Source organism: Macaca nemestrina, chromosome 15, assembly GCF_043159975.1.
Source record: "Macaca nemestrina isolate mMacNem1 chromosome 15, mMacNem.hap1, whole genome shotgun sequence".
In the NCBI taxonomy this organism is placed as follows: domain Eukaryota; kingdom Metazoa; phylum Chordata; class Mammalia; order Primates; family Cercopithecidae; genus Macaca; species Macaca nemestrina.
This window is the reverse complement of record NC_092139.1, coordinates 85,027,858-85,043,706: the sequence shown is the minus strand read 5'-3', so window position 1 is coordinate 85,043,706 and position 15,849 is coordinate 85,027,858. Positions and strand designations below refer to the sequence as shown.

Sequence of the window (15,849 nt, the reverse complement as noted above, 5' to 3'; positions counted from 1 at the left end):
CCTTTTGAGTTGGAGGCAGCGTCTGTGGGTACTGATGGTGTTGTGCCTGCTCTCTCTCCTCGGCTTTTACCCATGGGATCACTGCAAGTGGGTGTGGGGAGCAGGGGCTGACGTAGGGCCCAAGAACACTGGTCAAGGATGAGGATCGGGCATGTCAGGTGACTTGCTGGGCTGTCAGAACTACCATGAAACGAGAGGGAGATGTTCGTGGTGCTGGTCCCGACTCAGAGTATATTGCTGTGTTATTGCAGGGAAAGTATTTATAGGTTGCTGCCTCAGACCACCCCTGAGAATGTGAGTAAGAACTTCAGCCAGTACAGTATCGACCCAGTCACTCGGTATCCCAATATCAACGTCAACTTCCTCCGGCCAAGCCAGGTGAGACCTTCTTGTCAGCATTTACTTCTGGGCCCATCTACAGGACTGATGAGAATGCTGATCTATTGAGATGTGTGCACCTATTAATACCACACATATAAGGATGCTTTTTTAGTAATCCAGATAGATGTCTCTCTGAATTGGTAGAAGTAGATACTATTTTGCATTAACAGATTGAGAGCTAAGGCATAGAGTTGTTAAATGACTTAAGAGAAAATCAAACGTGATAAGAATCCAGGCCTTCATGCCACGTTTCCTAATTCAAATTCTTATTGTAGGGAAGAGCACTTGCCCCATAGTGAGGAGAGGTAACTTCCAACTGTGTTGTTGCTGCCAATCACCTGTGACTTACATTCTCTGAGCCTCAATTTCTTTACCTGAAAAATGGGAATAATAATCCCTGACTACTCAAAGAATTATTGTGAGGACAAAAGAGTTTGTTCACGTGAAAGAATTTGTTCTAGTCTAGTGTAATTCTTTTTTTTTTTTTTTTTTTTTTTGAGACTCTCGCTCTGTCACCCAGGTTGGAGTGAGGTGGCGCGATCTTGGCTCACTGCAGCCTCCGCCTCCTGGGTTCAAGCAATTCTCCTGCCTCAGCCTCCCGAGTAACTGGGATTACAGACACCCACCACCACACCCGGCTAATTTTTGTATTTTTAGTAGAGACGGGGTTTCACTGTGTTGGTCAGGCTGGTCTTGAACTCCTGACCTCGTGATCTGCCCACCGCGCCCAGCCCCTGGTGTAATTTTCTTTTCACCTTCTACTTGAAGTTTCCACCTTTAGGCCTCCTGTTAGAGGCAGCGTCATTAGTCCAACTGAGACTCTTAGAGGGAGCCTTCTGTTAAGTGGCAGCATCCGTCATTAGTCCAACCAAGACTCTTTGAGGGACCTCCATGGCCGAGTAACTCATTTTTTTCTCTTTTTTTTTTAAAGACAGGGTCTTGCTTTGTTGCCCAGGCTCTCTGGGTGTGGTGGCACTATCTTGGCTCACTGAAGCTTTGACTTCCTGGTCTCAAGTGATCCTCCTACCTCAGCCTCCCAAGTAGCTGGGACTACAGCTAATTTTTAAGTTTTTTGTAGGGACGAGGCCTCCCTGTGTTTCCCAGACTGGTCTCAAACTCCTGGCCTTAAGCAATCTGCTGTCCTCGGCCTCCCCAAGTGTAGGGATTATAGGCGTGAGCCACTGCACCCGCCCTGTGTAGCTGATTTGTAGCACAAAGTGCCATAGTTAAAATGTATTTGTTTTTCTTCAACCCCACCTTATTTCATAAGGGATTTAAAGGTCATCATCCTAGCTTCTGTCTGGACTTTGCCCAGCCTGCTATCCCAGACTTTCCTTTCAGCCATTCTTCTCTTAGGTAGGAATTTGCTGCTTGATATTTGATTTTCCTTCTGTTTGACTTTGTAAATTTCTGCCAGGTGCGCCATTTATATGATACTGGCGAAACAAAAGATATTCACCTGGAAATGGAGAGCCTGGTGAATTCCCGAACCACCCCCAAATTGACTCGCAATGGTGAGTTCTGGCGGTGGCTTTTTAAGATGCAGGCAGCCCCTTCAGAGAAGTCTGTACTCATTCACTGAGCCATAAGGTGCGGTCCGAGGCCGTGGCTGAAGCACTGTCTGAGACAGTGGCTGTCAACCAGGGGTGATTTTGCCCTCCAGGGGATACTGGTAGTTGTGTGGGGACATTTTTGATTGTCATGATTGGGAGGGGGTACTCCTGGCGTCGAGTGGGCAGGAGCCAGGGAGTGGTCAGGAGCCAGGGATGTTGCTAAACATCCTGCAATGCACAAGACAGGTCTCCATCACACAGAATTACCTTGGCCTGAGGTGTTATGAGAGCATAGAGAGAAACCAGATACAGATGCTGGGCAGAGGGGAGAGAGGATAGAGTGTCAGAGCTAAGGTTTTGGGGGAAGACTTTGTGGAAGAAGTCTTTGGCTGGGTCCTGCAACATTGCCAGGATTCAGTGACAGGTGAGGACCACTCCAGATTTTGTACGTATTGAAGGCCCTGAAGACTTTTTTGGAAGAGAATGACATGAGCGCACACCTGGTCAGCCACATGTGAGAGGGGATGGAGGAGGGAAGTGCCAGAGGCAGGGAGACCAGGTCGAAAAACATAGCCATGGTCAGGCTGAAGGTGGTGAAGGCCCAGATCTGGCCCTGATGCTGAGGATGAAGAAGAGAGGAGGTAGTGGAGGAGACCTCAGACTTTGGGCCAGATGCAGCTGAGTCCTGGGCCAAGCTTTGCCATTGGTGAATTATGCGGCCTCGAAGAGGTGATTGAATAGCTCTGAACTTCGGTTTCCCTGTCTGGGACGTGGGGGCAGCAGTGTCTACCTCACATTGTGATCATGAGCGCCAGGCCTCCGGTGGATGGTCATTCCCATTGTTCGTTATGTGAGAGAGAATGGTAAGGAGGTGAAATCGATGGGCAGGGCCAGCTGATCACCTTGTGGGGCGAGAGGTGGGTGTTTGTAGATGGTGCTACATCAGTGTAGGCAAGGCAGAGGGAGGGCTGAGAGGGTTGAGTCATTTGGACATTGTGAATTTGATGTGCCATTGGGATGCCAGGGTGGATGTGAGGACCAGCAGGCAGTCGGAAACATTTGCATTTTTCTCCCCTGGAGCGTCTTCTCTTTGAAAGCAGAGAGTGTATCTTTATTCACTGTTTTTATTTTAGAGCCTGGAATACTGAAGTTGCCTATTACATATTGGATGGTTGGATATACACATAGGAGACAGATCTGAGTAAAAGCTCATTTCTGAGCCAAGAGATGGCACCAGAAAGTGGTTTTATGTGTTATTGCAGAATACATTTTCGCGGTGAAAAACCTAAATGAAACAGGATTTTCATGATACTTGGCTTTTGTCTTGTGTTCACAGATTACTAAATGACTTAGTGCAAACTTCAGTTGCCCTCGGTGAGGGAACAGACTTTCTTGGATATAAATAGTTCGTAGATTCTCCTGAATGGCCCGTATCAGAGCTCTTCTGATGTGGTTAATAATAGGAGTTTTAAAGAGGCTGTTCAGGTTTTAGAAGACGTTTCAATGAACTGTAAAAAGCATCCCAGCACATGTGTTTGCCTATTCAGTTTTTCAGGGTTGAGAATTCGTAGTATGAGGTGCCAGGCTCCGTTCGGGGACTGTCTGATCTGGGGCCCCAGTGTTGTCAGCAGAGCCCTGCAGGGCTTCTTCTCTTGGCAAGTTATACAGTGCCTTGGAAATGCAGGGGCAGGGCCTGGTGCTTTGGGTTGAATGTGCCACCCTGTAGGATGGAGCCTTTTCTCCTCTCCTTTTCCCAATGCTACTTTGGAGGGGGAAGGCTTCCTCAGCCAGGTGCCGGCGACTACCTGAGAACTCAGAGCTGCTGCAAGCCAGGCTGGCCACACAGTAGGTGGCGCATCCTCCACCTCAGTGCCGCAGGGACAGCGGGCTGCGGCTGTCAGGCTGTGGTCCCTCAGGATGCTGGGGGGTGGCATTGACCTTAGAGTCTGGATAAACTAGTAGTTTCTTTTCTTAGAATTCACTGTCATGATACCATTTGCATAACCTTGTTCCTCACTGTTTTCTTTGATTGGAAACTAGTGTTGACTGTTTTGTCCCTACCCTCAGTAATTTTTCAAAGTGGACGTGTGTCCTGCAAAGAGGATTCTCTGTCAGTGTTACCAGGTGACCACACCTCCGAGAATAATGTGTTTTGTTGTTTTAGAGTCTGTAGCTCGTTCAAGCAAACTGCTGGGTTGGTGCCAGAGGCAGACAGATGGCTATGCAGGGGTAAACGTGACAGATCTCACCATGTCTTGGAAAAGTGGCTTGGCCCTTTGTGCAATTATCCATAGATACCGCCCGGACTTGATGTAAGTTGTGATCAAACTTTATGTTTTTTTAATATTCCCCAAGGATCTCAGACCACTCTGTTATCAAGTAACATTTTGTCCTTTTTCCTAGAATGAGGTTCATAGTATACTTTCTCTAGAAGGCAGTGATTTTGATTTCACTATATTTGAAACTCTGTATGTCATGTATTATATAGCTCAACCCAGGAATGATTTTTATTTTTATTTTTATTTTTTTCCAATAAGTCTTTTGCGCTCCTATAGCTGAGTTTTAAAAATCACAACACTGATAAGTCAAAAACTGGTTTTGATACCCACCTCGGCCTGTTAGCTTCACACAGAGGAAAACTCTGTTTACTGACCCCGATTGAACTCTTCGTTTCGGCCAGCTATCTCTCAAAATCTTTTTTTTTTTTTTTTTTTTTGAGACGAGGAGTCTCGCTCTGTCCCCCCAGCTGGAGTGCAGTGGCGCCATCTCGGCTCACTTCAACCTCCACCTCCCGGGTTTACGCCATTCTCCTGCTTCAGCCTCTGGAGTAGCTGGGACTACAGGCGCCCGCCACCACGCCCGGCTAATTTTTTGTATTTTTAGTAGAGACGGGGTTTCACCACATTAGCCAGGATGGTCTCGATCTCCTGACCTCATGATCCACCCACCTCGGCCTCCCAAAGTGCTGGGATTACAGGCATGAGCCACCGCGCCCGACCTAGCTCTCTCTCAAGTTCTGTGGGTCACAGGGGAAACCTGGCTAGAACATTTGGCCAGCTCAAGGCAAATGTGTCACTACTAACAAAGCAAAATATCATGAACACTTAACCAGTTCATGATGGTTCATTGGTATTTTCTCTGTGTTAAAGACTGCATTTTTTACAGACATATTCTGTTGTCCTACCCACCTATCCCAGTGACATCTCCTTTGGCCATTCTCCACTCACCTGTCTACAGAATCAGCACTCTGGGGTGACCCCAGGTCAGCTGTGGGGGCCAGCACACTCAGGTTCCCCCATTGGCATTTGTTACCACGGAAGCCAGACAGAAGGATTCAGAAGCAGAGCATGTTGCGTTATTTTGGTTTCCTGTCCTTTCCATCATGAGGTCCACTTAAGAGGCCAATTTCTGTTTGTTTTGTTTAATGATTGCTTAAAGAATCCTGCAAGATATAGTTGCTATTTATATGATGGTTATAAACTGACGAGGCAAGAGCTGGTAAAAATAGCCTTGTGCAGTGTGGATTACCAATGGGGATTTCTGGTGTGCTTGGATGGAGGTAAGTGACCTCTGCTGCTCCTGTCACTTAGCTCACCCAGAAGTTGATAACAAGTAAGTAAGAATAGGGCTTATTCACTCCCGCCAAAGAAAGGGGGTGGGGCAAGGAAGAGCAGCTTGGGAAAGATTGTAGTCAGTGGCAGAGGATGGGCAGGTGAATCAGCTCTGTTCCGAATGGAACAGGCAGAAGTGGTTGAGGGAGCCTAACAGGTGGGGATGGAGGGGCACCGGGCGAAGGTTAGGGGACCGTCTTCTGGGAAGGCAAAGCAGCACAGAGGCAGCACAGCACTGTTCAGCAGCAGTGGGGTCAGTTTCAGGGGCTGAACCTACAGTGAGGGGGAGTTTGAGAAAGTGGAAAATGCTGTGGGGTCCTAGGTTAACACAGAATAAGGGCTGCTGGGTTAGCCTGAAGTCATGTAAGGAAGAATGCCATCAGTCTTCTGAAAAGCAAGAGGCTTAAACCCAGTAGGAAATGGCCATTAATCTAAATAGGAAACTTAGCAATGGCAACATTTTTTGAGGAAGATTTTGGAATTTCCCCTCCAGGAGAAGGCTAAGATTCATCAGAGCTGATTTAGTACCTTAACAGCTCGTCGGGTCTAAGGGCCATGGTGGGTGACAGTCCCGGGCCTGTAGGGGTAATCTGATTCAAATAGATGTATCGTGTTTTCACATTAGTTTAATATGGATGGGCCATATGCAAGGATCAAGATATGTTAAAGATAAGATAGTTCCCATTATTTTTTATTTTTATTTTTAGAGACAGGGTCCCCCACCCTATTTCTCGGGATAGAGGGCAGTGGCACAGTCATAGCTCATTGCAAGCTTGAACTTGCAGGCTCAAGTGATTCTCCTGCCTCAGCCTCCCACATAGCTAGGACCATAGGTACATGCCGCCATGCCTAGCTAATTTTTAATTTGAATTAAATTTTTAATTTAAATTGAGCTCCGGGGCTCAAGCAATTCTGCTGCCTCACCCTTCCAAAGTGTTGGGATCACAGGTATGAACCACTGTGCCCAGCCAGTTCCTATTCTCAAGCTCACATTTTAGTGGTAAATTTGTGTTACCAGAAAAATGAGAGTAGTTTTTCGACTTTTTCCCTTTTTTTTTTCTTTGGTGGGTAAACCTTTCATCACTTCCTGAGGTTACTTTGCTTTTCCTTAGTAAAAAGAAAAAGAACAAGAGGTGAGATAAAACAGGTTTGTTCTCAGGTGTCCACGATGCACAGCACCCTGGATTTTAGCTGAAAACAGAGAAAGGACGATGACTCCAGGATACCGTGTTTCTGTTTAAGGACAGTCAACCTATCTTGATACATTTTCCTTGTCCTGTTTCTCAGAGATTTTGATTCTTTGGATGAGCAAAATGTGGAGAAGAATAACCAACTGGCCTTTGACATTGCTGAGAAGGAGTTGGGCATTTCTCCCATCATGACAGGCAAAGAAATGGCCTCCGTGGGGGAGCCCGATAAGCTTTCCATGGTGATGTACCTGACTCAGTTCTACGAGATGTTTAAGGACTCCCTCCCCTCTAGCGGTAAGGCCCGGGAGGAGCTGCTGCACCACCCCCGCTGCTGTGCTGTGGCCCGGCTGTTCCTTCCTTCCTCTCGACTGTCCCGCAGCAGTGCCACCAAACACAAAGTTACTCTGTGTTCTTACCAGTTAGCTGTCAGGGAAATCTCTGGAGCTTTGCTTCATTATTTTTCCCTTCTCTAGTAGTATGTTCTCAACCCCTCATTCTTTCCCAAATCTTTCTCGCTGCATTTATAAAAATGCAGAAATCGTTCCTGTACCAAGTCTTTTTCCATGACTCCACCACCTTCTAGTGCTCGCGCTCTCAGAGCCAGCCTTTTTGAAGAAGTGGTTTGTGCTTGTGGCCTCTGCTTCTGCACGGCCCAAACTTCGTAACGGGTTATAAGCCGGCTTCTCCTCACACTGCGCTACCGCAGCTGTTCCCCAGTGAGGAGGATTCCCACCTCCTAACTCTTTTCTCAGTTCCCATCTCTCACGCACTTGCTTTTCTGCATTGTGGGGCACCGGAGAACCATGTCCCTTTTCTTGGAATCCTCTCGTCTCCTCCATATCTGTGATCCTGAACCACACTTGTCCCCCTTCTTTCTCCTGTCACTGTGCCTTCTCCGGCTTCTTTCTACTCCTACCTCTTAGCACTTACCAAAAGTCTTTGCTTGGCCCTCAGCTTGCTGCCTCAGGCTCTCATAGTGCTACAAAAAATATTCCTGTTGTCATTAATTGTCACTTTAGAGTAAGTGTAGCATGAGGCTAGAGTGTTGGCTGTGGGGTCTGACCTGGATTTACAGTATCCCAGGCTTCCACTCCTGGCCTTAGGCAAGTTACTAAATTTTCCTGTGTCTCGCTTTCTGTCACCCTGTCTTGTAAAATGGGATAATGGGTGTAAAATGGGGATAATATGTATAATTACATTGTGCTGTGCCAAGAAGGATGTTCGGCCAGTGGAAGTACTTAATAAATGTTAGTGATTTACTATGAATTAATGACTATTTTAAAAATTACTGTTGTTATTAATGAAACATTGAAATCCAAAAAACTTGTGTTACCACCTTCCAGTACTTTCCAGCCCATGTATTCTTGTAGGGCTCGGTGGCTTTTCCTGGTTAGCCACGCCATTCTTACAACAGAAAGCCACAGCTCTGACACTGGTGTACCCATGCAGTGCCACCCATCTGTGTGCAGCTCAGAGCGCGGCATCTGCATACACTAAAACCAGGAACCCTGAGTTCATCGCCTCTCTGCTTTTCTCTCTCCCTCCCTCTCTGTCTGTTCCGAAATTTTTATCACAAAAACGAGCCTTCAGCACTCTGCTGTAACTAACAATCACAGCCAGCTTCCAACTTCTGAAAAGCAAAAGTGCAGGTTTTGGTAACTGAAGTAGATTGGGAAGAAGAGTCATTTTTGTTGATGTGGATGAAAAAAAGAAGGCTCAGTGTCCATACCCAAGTATGCATTTCCTCCGTGGAGTTTCCTGCTGAGGCCACGTGTTGTCATAGCTGGTGAACCTTTAGAACTTTCTGAGGCTCTGCGAACCATCCATAAGGGAGAGTAGTTTTGGGCGGGATTTTGCGGTGCCCTCAAGGGCTGTGCTTGAACATCACTGGTTTCTGTTCCCAGACACCTTGGACCTAAATGCGGAGGAGAAAGCAGTCCTGATAGCCAGCACCAGATCCCCTATCTCCTTCCTAAGCAAACTTGGCCAGACCATCTCTCGGAAGCGTTCTCCCAAGGTATGTGGAGGAGTCTCTCAACCGGCTGCAAAGCTAATGGCAAGGTATGTGTGGCTAGAATAATGCAGTTTCCCTTCTCCCTTGGTACAGGATAAAAAGGAAAAGGACTTGGATGGTGCTGGGAAGAGGAGAAAGACCAGTCAATCAGAGGAGGTGAGATTCACTTGGGGAATTGCTAGAATGGTCATGTGGAATAGCCCTTTTTGGTTAAAATCCTTCATTTCCACAATGGTATTGCCAGGTCTTTTCCTATTCATCCTTTATGAGAATTTCTGCTGGGCTTTTTCTTTTATTTTTTTCTTTTTTTCTTTTTTTCTTTTTTTTCTTTTTTTTTTTTTTTTTTTTTTTGAGACAGGGTCTTGCTTGTTGCCCAGGCTGGAGTATAGTGGTGTGATCTGGGCTCACTGCAACCTCCGCTTCCTGGGTTTGGGCTCCTGCCTCAGCCTCCCAAGTAGCTGGGATTACAAGTATGTGCCACCACACCCAGCTAATTTTTGTAAATTATTTATTTATTTATTTATTTTGAGACAGTTTGGCTCTATTACCTAGGCTGGAGTGCAGTGGTGCAATCTCGGCTCACTGCAGCCTCCACCTCCAGTGTTCAAGCGATTCTCATGCCTCAGCCTCCCAAGTAGCTGGGATTATAGGTGTGTACCACCATGTCCTGCTAATTTTTGTATTTTTAGTAGAGATGGGGTTTCACCATGCTAACCAGGCTGGTCTCAAACTCCTGACCTCAAGTGATCCGCCCACCTCGTCTTCCCAAAGTGCTGGGATTACAGGCCTGAGCCACCGCGCCCGGCCAGGTCCCAGTACTCTTTATATGGCCCTAGCTTGAGACTTGCTGTCCCCTTGTGGACACAGGAGCTTTGAGAGCTGAGCCAGACCACCAGCCCCCGTGCCAGGTCCTGAGCGCACTTCTGTGAGGGAGGGACATGGGGGGAGCCTCCTGTCACAGCGCCGGGTTCTTTGGGGTTGGTATTGATCAGGAGGAAGCTCCCCGGGGCCATAGAGGAGAAAGACCGACCCTGGTGAGCACTCTGACAGACAGGAGGATGGACGTTGCCGTTGGGAACCAGAACAAAGTGAAGTACATGGCAACCCAGCTGCTGGCCAAATTTGAAGAGAACGCACCCGCACAGTCGGTCGGCACACGGAGACAGGTAAACCCAACCCGTGCCTCGCCCACACTGATGTGGTCAGGCCACACAAGAAGAGGGGATCTTTTCTGTCCATTGAGATGGGCTGTGTCACAGACCCTGGGGTTCATGGGCTCAAGACGGGCGTCTGGCTTTCCCTCGCCTGACTGCAGCAGAGAAGAGCCCTTTATCTGCTTGCTTCAGGCTCTGAGGGTCGCTCTGTCCTCAGCATTCTGGCCTGGGTTGTCCCCTGACAAGAATCAGCAGAGGGATCTAAAAGAATCTGTATTCATATACCTGTACATCTGTGCACGTTTGCAGATATATTTAAATTTAGAGAAGTACACACTTACTGAGGAACATGCTGAGAAGTACAGTAAAGGTAATGAAGCCACCTGTGATTCTATTAATTTTTTCCTGCCCTTCTTTCTGGTCTTTTTTTTTCAGTGTATTCTTGTTTTTGTAGATAAGGTCATTCTTAACATATACTTGTCGATTCTCCTTTTTTCATTTCACCTTAGGCATTCCCATGTTGTCCCTGACTCTACAAGCACCTTCTAGAATGTGTGGGCATCAGGCTTCTCTTAGCTGTTGCTCTAGTGTTGGATGTTCAGGTTATTTCTCATCTTTCATGATAAGATACAGAGATAAACGTTCTTATGATAAACCTTCTTTTGTGTGTTGCAGCAGTTTCTCGGGATATTTTCCTAGGACTATGAGCATTGAGTGCTAAGTGGCACTCCCACACACCATGCATGAGAGTGCATGGCAGCAGCTTGTGGGTTGGGGTGTCTTTGTTAGGGTGTGTCTCTCCCCTTGCTTGTCTAAAAGTCACTCTGACTTCTTACAAGAGGTGGGCCTGGGATTTTGGAGATTGACACTGCAAGTGTCTCATAAATCTCCATGATAACTGGAGAGAGCAGCCGGAGGGCAGCGGCCCCTTCTCTGAATTTCCCTTCACTCTCTTCATCTTCTCCATGCCCATCAGCCATTCTTCCTATGGACCAGATGGGTGGGAGCAGCTTTGCTTGGAGTCTGACCGTAATTAACTACCTGCCACATCTAGTCTTTGCACGCCAGTCTTTTCGTGCTGTGGCTCACAGAAAAGGTGATGATATTCACTGATAAACAGTTGAGGTTGTCTGGAGGCTCTGGCAGTCCCAGGTTCCCCTGCCTTGCTTGGGAAGGCTGGAATGCTGCCCGTTAGAGGAAGGTTGCCTCTAAGAGAAGGTTACTTTCCTCATTTTGGATGGGAATATTAGTTTTCCAAATCAGAATTAGTGGTTTCGACTCAGAGAACATTTAGCTTGGAAAAGAGATGATGCGTATTACAGCTTCTGTTTTCCTTTTTCTGTTCTTTTGCATTTGCTTTTGGTTTGGGGGAGGCTGTTTGCTTTGCTTTAGAAGTGTAACTTTCTAAGAATGAATCCTCCCTCTTCCCCACAGTTCACAGGTGTGGGGCTGTCCCCTGTGAGTTCTTTCTGTTCTTCTCCCACCTTAATGTACTTTTATTTTGTTTTGTCTCCATGTCCTGTCCCCACCCACACTTGGCCTGTGTGTCCCCAGCTGACACAAGAGCGTGGGGCCAGCCAGCCGTCCAGCTGCCTGCCCGGGCAGGTTCGCCCTGCCCCCACCCCGCAGTGGAAACAGGTAAAGGAACTGCCAGGGCCAGGATGGGTGCTGTCTCTCCAGGCCTTCCCACCCCGCTCCTGAGCCAGCCAGGGTTCAGGCCTGTGCTCTGGAATCCTAGCTCATGAGGGCCGGAAGTCTCCGCTCATTCGAGTAGTAGCTTTGGGAAAACATTGAACAGGCAGGGCTGACTGATTGCACGATTTCTGTAACTCCTGGGGATTTGAGAAAGAGTTAACAGGGAGACTGTTGATTTGGTTTGAAACTCGCTGAAGCGGTGTGGTAGGCGGCTCACCTAGGGGTACCCGAGCTCTTGGGTTTGCTGTTGTCCATTTGTCTCAAGCTGACTTTTTTCCAGCATGTCTCCTCGTGACCCTGGGAGAGAGAATTCTGAGTATGTCAAGCCTGAGAGTTGGGACGTGGAGCCTTTTAAATGGGAAAATGTTATCCAGGAAAATAGTCTGGAACTGTGCGTTTGTGTTTGTTTTAAGTCCTGGATGAAAGTATTCCTGGATGTTTTATTGGTGTTCTCTCTACATTTAAATGAATGTTTTTGGAAATTTTCACTAAAACCTTGGCAGGATCTCCCGGAAAACTGCGTATCCTAAGTGGTACAGAATAGGGCAGGTGATGGCATGCACTTTCTAAGAAAAAACCCAGCAGAGGAATTGGGAGCCCTGACTGTGGCTCCTCCATGTCACAGATGAGCAAGTCCCTGCTCTCGAGCGGAGCCAGGGTTGGCTGCCTTGTAGTCTGATATCATTTAGGTCTGCTGAGATGCCGAGAGGGCCGTGAGCTGGTCCTGGATGCCGTCAGTGCCTTCCGTAGTCGGTCTCCCCAGCCTCCTGTGCTGTAAAGTGACTTTATGGTCAGGAGATGCTGAGGGGTGGTGAGTTGGGTTTTATTTAAGTTACTTACATTCCGGCAAAAACGTTCCTTTCTAACTGTTCTTTTGTAACATAGCACATTAAAGACAGGGCCCAAAAGGCTGAGATGGAATTTTGGGAGCAGTGTCCAAACTCACAACAGGAGACAAATTCACCCTTTCTCTGTGCATGAGGGAGGTCTTCTGAAAAATCTAATTGGAAATTTACTTGCATTTTATTTTCTTAACCTTGGCCTTGATGTCTCGGTGGAAGAATCGATTTGAAAGATGATGTTTAGTTGAGGATCTGTTGAAGGGGAAAGTGAACTCTAAATTGGATTCCAAAACCTCTTACAGTATTCATAACAGGTGCCTGAGGTGGGAGGAGCACAGGGAGAGGGAGATGAGGAGTAACGCAGGCAAGTGGGGGAACGGGTGGCTGTGGCTGGAATGGTGCTGAGGGGCCGCTGGAAGCATCCTCCCTGGAGAATGTTGGTAGTCACTGCCAGCGCAACTTGTCACTTGAGTCAGTATGGTCGTGGTGGAGTAGGAGACTGGCAGGCTGTATGGGCAGTGGAATAGAACCATCAAAGTCAAACGCAGGTTCTGTGGGATGGGCACCAGATTACAGTTGGAGACAGTAGCTGGGCAGATGTATAAATGAGACTTGATTGGTGAGAAATCGTTAGCAGTGAGAACCCCATTAGGTTCTTTGGTAGCTTAGGGGATATCCAGTAGGGATCTGCGAATTTATCAGGTGGCAGGGAAGTAGCACTGTGAACCAAAACTCACAGTTCTTATGTCCGTGTGAAATGTATAGTATTCACATAGAACTTTCTCAGCTCTAAATCATGAATTTAGGCCTTCTAAATTTATCTCCTGAAAGAGTTGGAGTTGCAGTGTCAGATACTTGCAGAAACCTGGGACAGAGGAACCCCAGTGGTACCCGGGCCCTGCGTCTGATGCCTCCCATGGCTGGCCCTCCACATCTCCCTTCAGGAAGCGGGGCTGACTGGCAGCACCCCATTGTGACTCATAGTGCTTCTCTGGAGGTGGTTCAGAGGCAGGAGGGCATTGCCTGGCAGGGCAGTGATAGCTGAGTTGACAGAAGGGTCACCTTCAGCCTAGGTCTTCGTATGGAAGAGGGAAAATAATAGCAGCTCAGCCTGCCAGTGGCTTCCCTTCATTTCCTTCCTTTGTAAACGCTGTGGCTCTTCCCATCCTTTTGCCTTTTGATCTCAGAAACACATCCTGAAGGCAAGCTCTGTGCGTTAACCAGCCCTAGTTTGGAAGTAGATTGTCATGGGAGCTCTGAGCGAGTACGGGGCTGTTTCCCCAGGCCTCGTGGCTTCCCTGCTCACCTGCTCCCTGCATGCTGCCCTGGGCACAAGGAGATGAGAGTTTCCCTGGAAGATATCAGAGAGGCCTGGGAATGTGTGATTGTTTCTCAAATACCAGGGACTTTGGGGCTTTGTAAATTGTAGACAGACTCTCGAAGGGAATATGGTGGAGGGGGCAGAATGAGAGAAATGCCAGGGACGTGTATATGGCATTTGAATGTTAGTGAGACACCTTTAATTTTAACATAATGCTCCTGCCTTTCTTGCATTTCCTTGTTAGTTTCCTGAAGCCCTTTGAGTACAGGGACTGAGGGGAGGGCAGCAGTGCCAGCCACTGTCACAGCTGTGCCCTGAAGAGGCTGCTGCTTTGCTGTATTGGGTGCACATGACCAAGCCCTTGAGAGGGGGTCTCTGTGTCCCCTCTTGGCGGTTGGCCTGTTTGCCCTTTCTCTCTACTCATCAGCAAGCCTATTTCTTATATCCCCGGCTTCCCTGAGAAAACCGTTGTTCCCTGGCACCTGGAAGGTGCTACCTGCTGGTTCTCCCCAGTCCTGCAGATCACCTCTGTGGCTGTGCCCAGCAGAGGGTGCACGTCCCACCTGGGGGCCCACGGGAGACCACTGGGCTGCCCTCTGAGGATGAAGGGGCAAGGAAAGGCCTCCCTGGGGTACTTCTGACAAACGCCCTTCAGTCCTCCCAGAACCAGCCTCCACGTGGCCACTGTTTGAATAATGTTCTCTCTGTTTGTGTCTGTTGGTGTAAAAGCAACGGGAAAAGGAGTGTTCTCGGACCTGCCCCAAAAAAGTGATCACCCTGTCTCCTCCCCCTACTCCACCTCCCTGTCGGGCGCATGGCAGCCAGCAGGTGATCCTCTCTGCATGCTCCGTGGTTCTGTCTCTGTCTCCCTGCCTGTCTGTGTAGGTGGCTAGTGTAGAGACCAAGTCAGTTTCCCTCTTCTCAGCAGTAACTGTCAAGAAGAAAGGCCATGCGTAGAAACCATTTATGGTGGAAGCAACTTTTATGGCCCTCAGGATGGTGCATCCTACATTCACACCTGACCCTGGTCAGTCCCACCCACACCATGGAAACATGACTGTCCCACCATGAACTAGAAGTTCAGCTGTAACTGATGTTTGTCACGCATCCGAGGCCCAGAAGCCCTAAGAGCAGCCTGTTTTTCTGAAACCCCGCTGAAGGCAGCCCTTTTCTCTCGCTGCACAGTGAGGTGGGGTGAGGCCTTCGGGCGCTGCCACAGGGCTTCTCCACGTGAGTTTCGTTCCTTCTGATTCTGGGAGCTCTGCCTCTTGCCCGTTCAGCGTCTTCCAACAAACACTCCTCCCCCTGCACTCGCACACCAGGCAGAGCGTTCAGGAGCGGCCCCGGAGCCAGCCGCAGCCGTGGCTGGTGAGAACAGCAGGCAGTGAGGACAGCGGGCATGTGTCTGTGGCATGTTTGTAGGATGGCATTGTTGACCTTCATGGTATGTTTCTATAAAATAAAATGTGAGTTTCAAGAGCAGAATCTATGGAAAGACATTTTCCCACCTAAGGTGGCCTATTTAAAGGGTGACCGTAGTAACGAGACTGATTTTGAAGGCCCCACCTGTGTCCATGGCTCTCAGAACTGAGCCGTTGCAGGTTGAGCAGCTGCTGGGTGCCTTCATCTACACGAGAGCTAGCCGTCCTCAGCGCCTGCTGTCACCTGGGAAGCATGCTCAATGCTTCTCAAGCCGTGTCTCCATCAGTTCTCACAATAACACTGTGAGGCAGGTGCTATTATTGGCTCCGTTTTCTAGGGAGGAGACTGAAGCATAGGGTGGAGAGGCCGTGTCACGTGTCTGAGTCACATAGTAAGCGCTCAGTGCATAGTGAGGTGGGGTGAGGCCTTCAGGCGCTGCCACAGGGCTTCTCCACGTGAGTTTCATTCCTTCTGATTCTGGGAGCTCTGCCTCTTGCCCGTTCAGCATCTTCCAACAAACACTCCTCCCCGCTGCACTCGCACACCAGGCAGAGCGTTCAGGAGCGGCCCCGGAGCCAGACTGGAATCTGACTTGTGGGACCGGGGCCACGCTCTGGCCTCCCCCTGCCCACAGAGACATTATGCTCACGGGTGCTGGATAGGAGC

The 15,849-nt window shown here is 48.5% G+C and overlaps 1 protein-coding gene across 17 annotated transcripts in view; it reads left to right on the top strand.

Annotated features, from left to right (window-relative positions):
• Window positions 1-15,849, top strand: part of LOC105480748 (microtubule associated monooxygenase, calponin and LIM domain containing 3) — a 232,628-nt gene that overhangs the window by 125,568 nt on the left and 91,211 nt on the right. For 13 of the 17 annotated variants that reach the window (XM_011739905.3, XM_071079991.1, XM_011739913.3 and 10 more), the window contains exons 10-18: window positions 252-378; window positions 1,799-1,895; window positions 4,099-4,246; window positions 6,833-7,029; window positions 8,640-8,752; window positions 8,843-8,905; window positions 9,742-9,915; window positions 11,458-11,541; window positions 14,491-14,589. In XM_011739905.3, the coding sequence (XP_011738207.2) occupies window positions 252-378; window positions 1,799-1,895; window positions 4,099-4,246; window positions 6,833-7,029; window positions 8,640-8,752; window positions 8,843-8,905; window positions 9,742-9,915; window positions 11,458-11,541; window positions 14,491-14,589 (1,102 nt within the window). The remainder of the gene's footprint in view (window positions 1-251; window positions 379-1,798; window positions 1,896-4,098; window positions 4,247-6,832; window positions 7,030-8,639; window positions 8,753-8,842; window positions 8,906-9,741; window positions 9,916-11,457; window positions 11,542-14,490; window positions 14,590-15,849) is intronic. The other 4 variants (XM_011739919.2, XM_011739917.3, XM_011739918.3 and 1 more) reach the window with 2 other exon arrangements.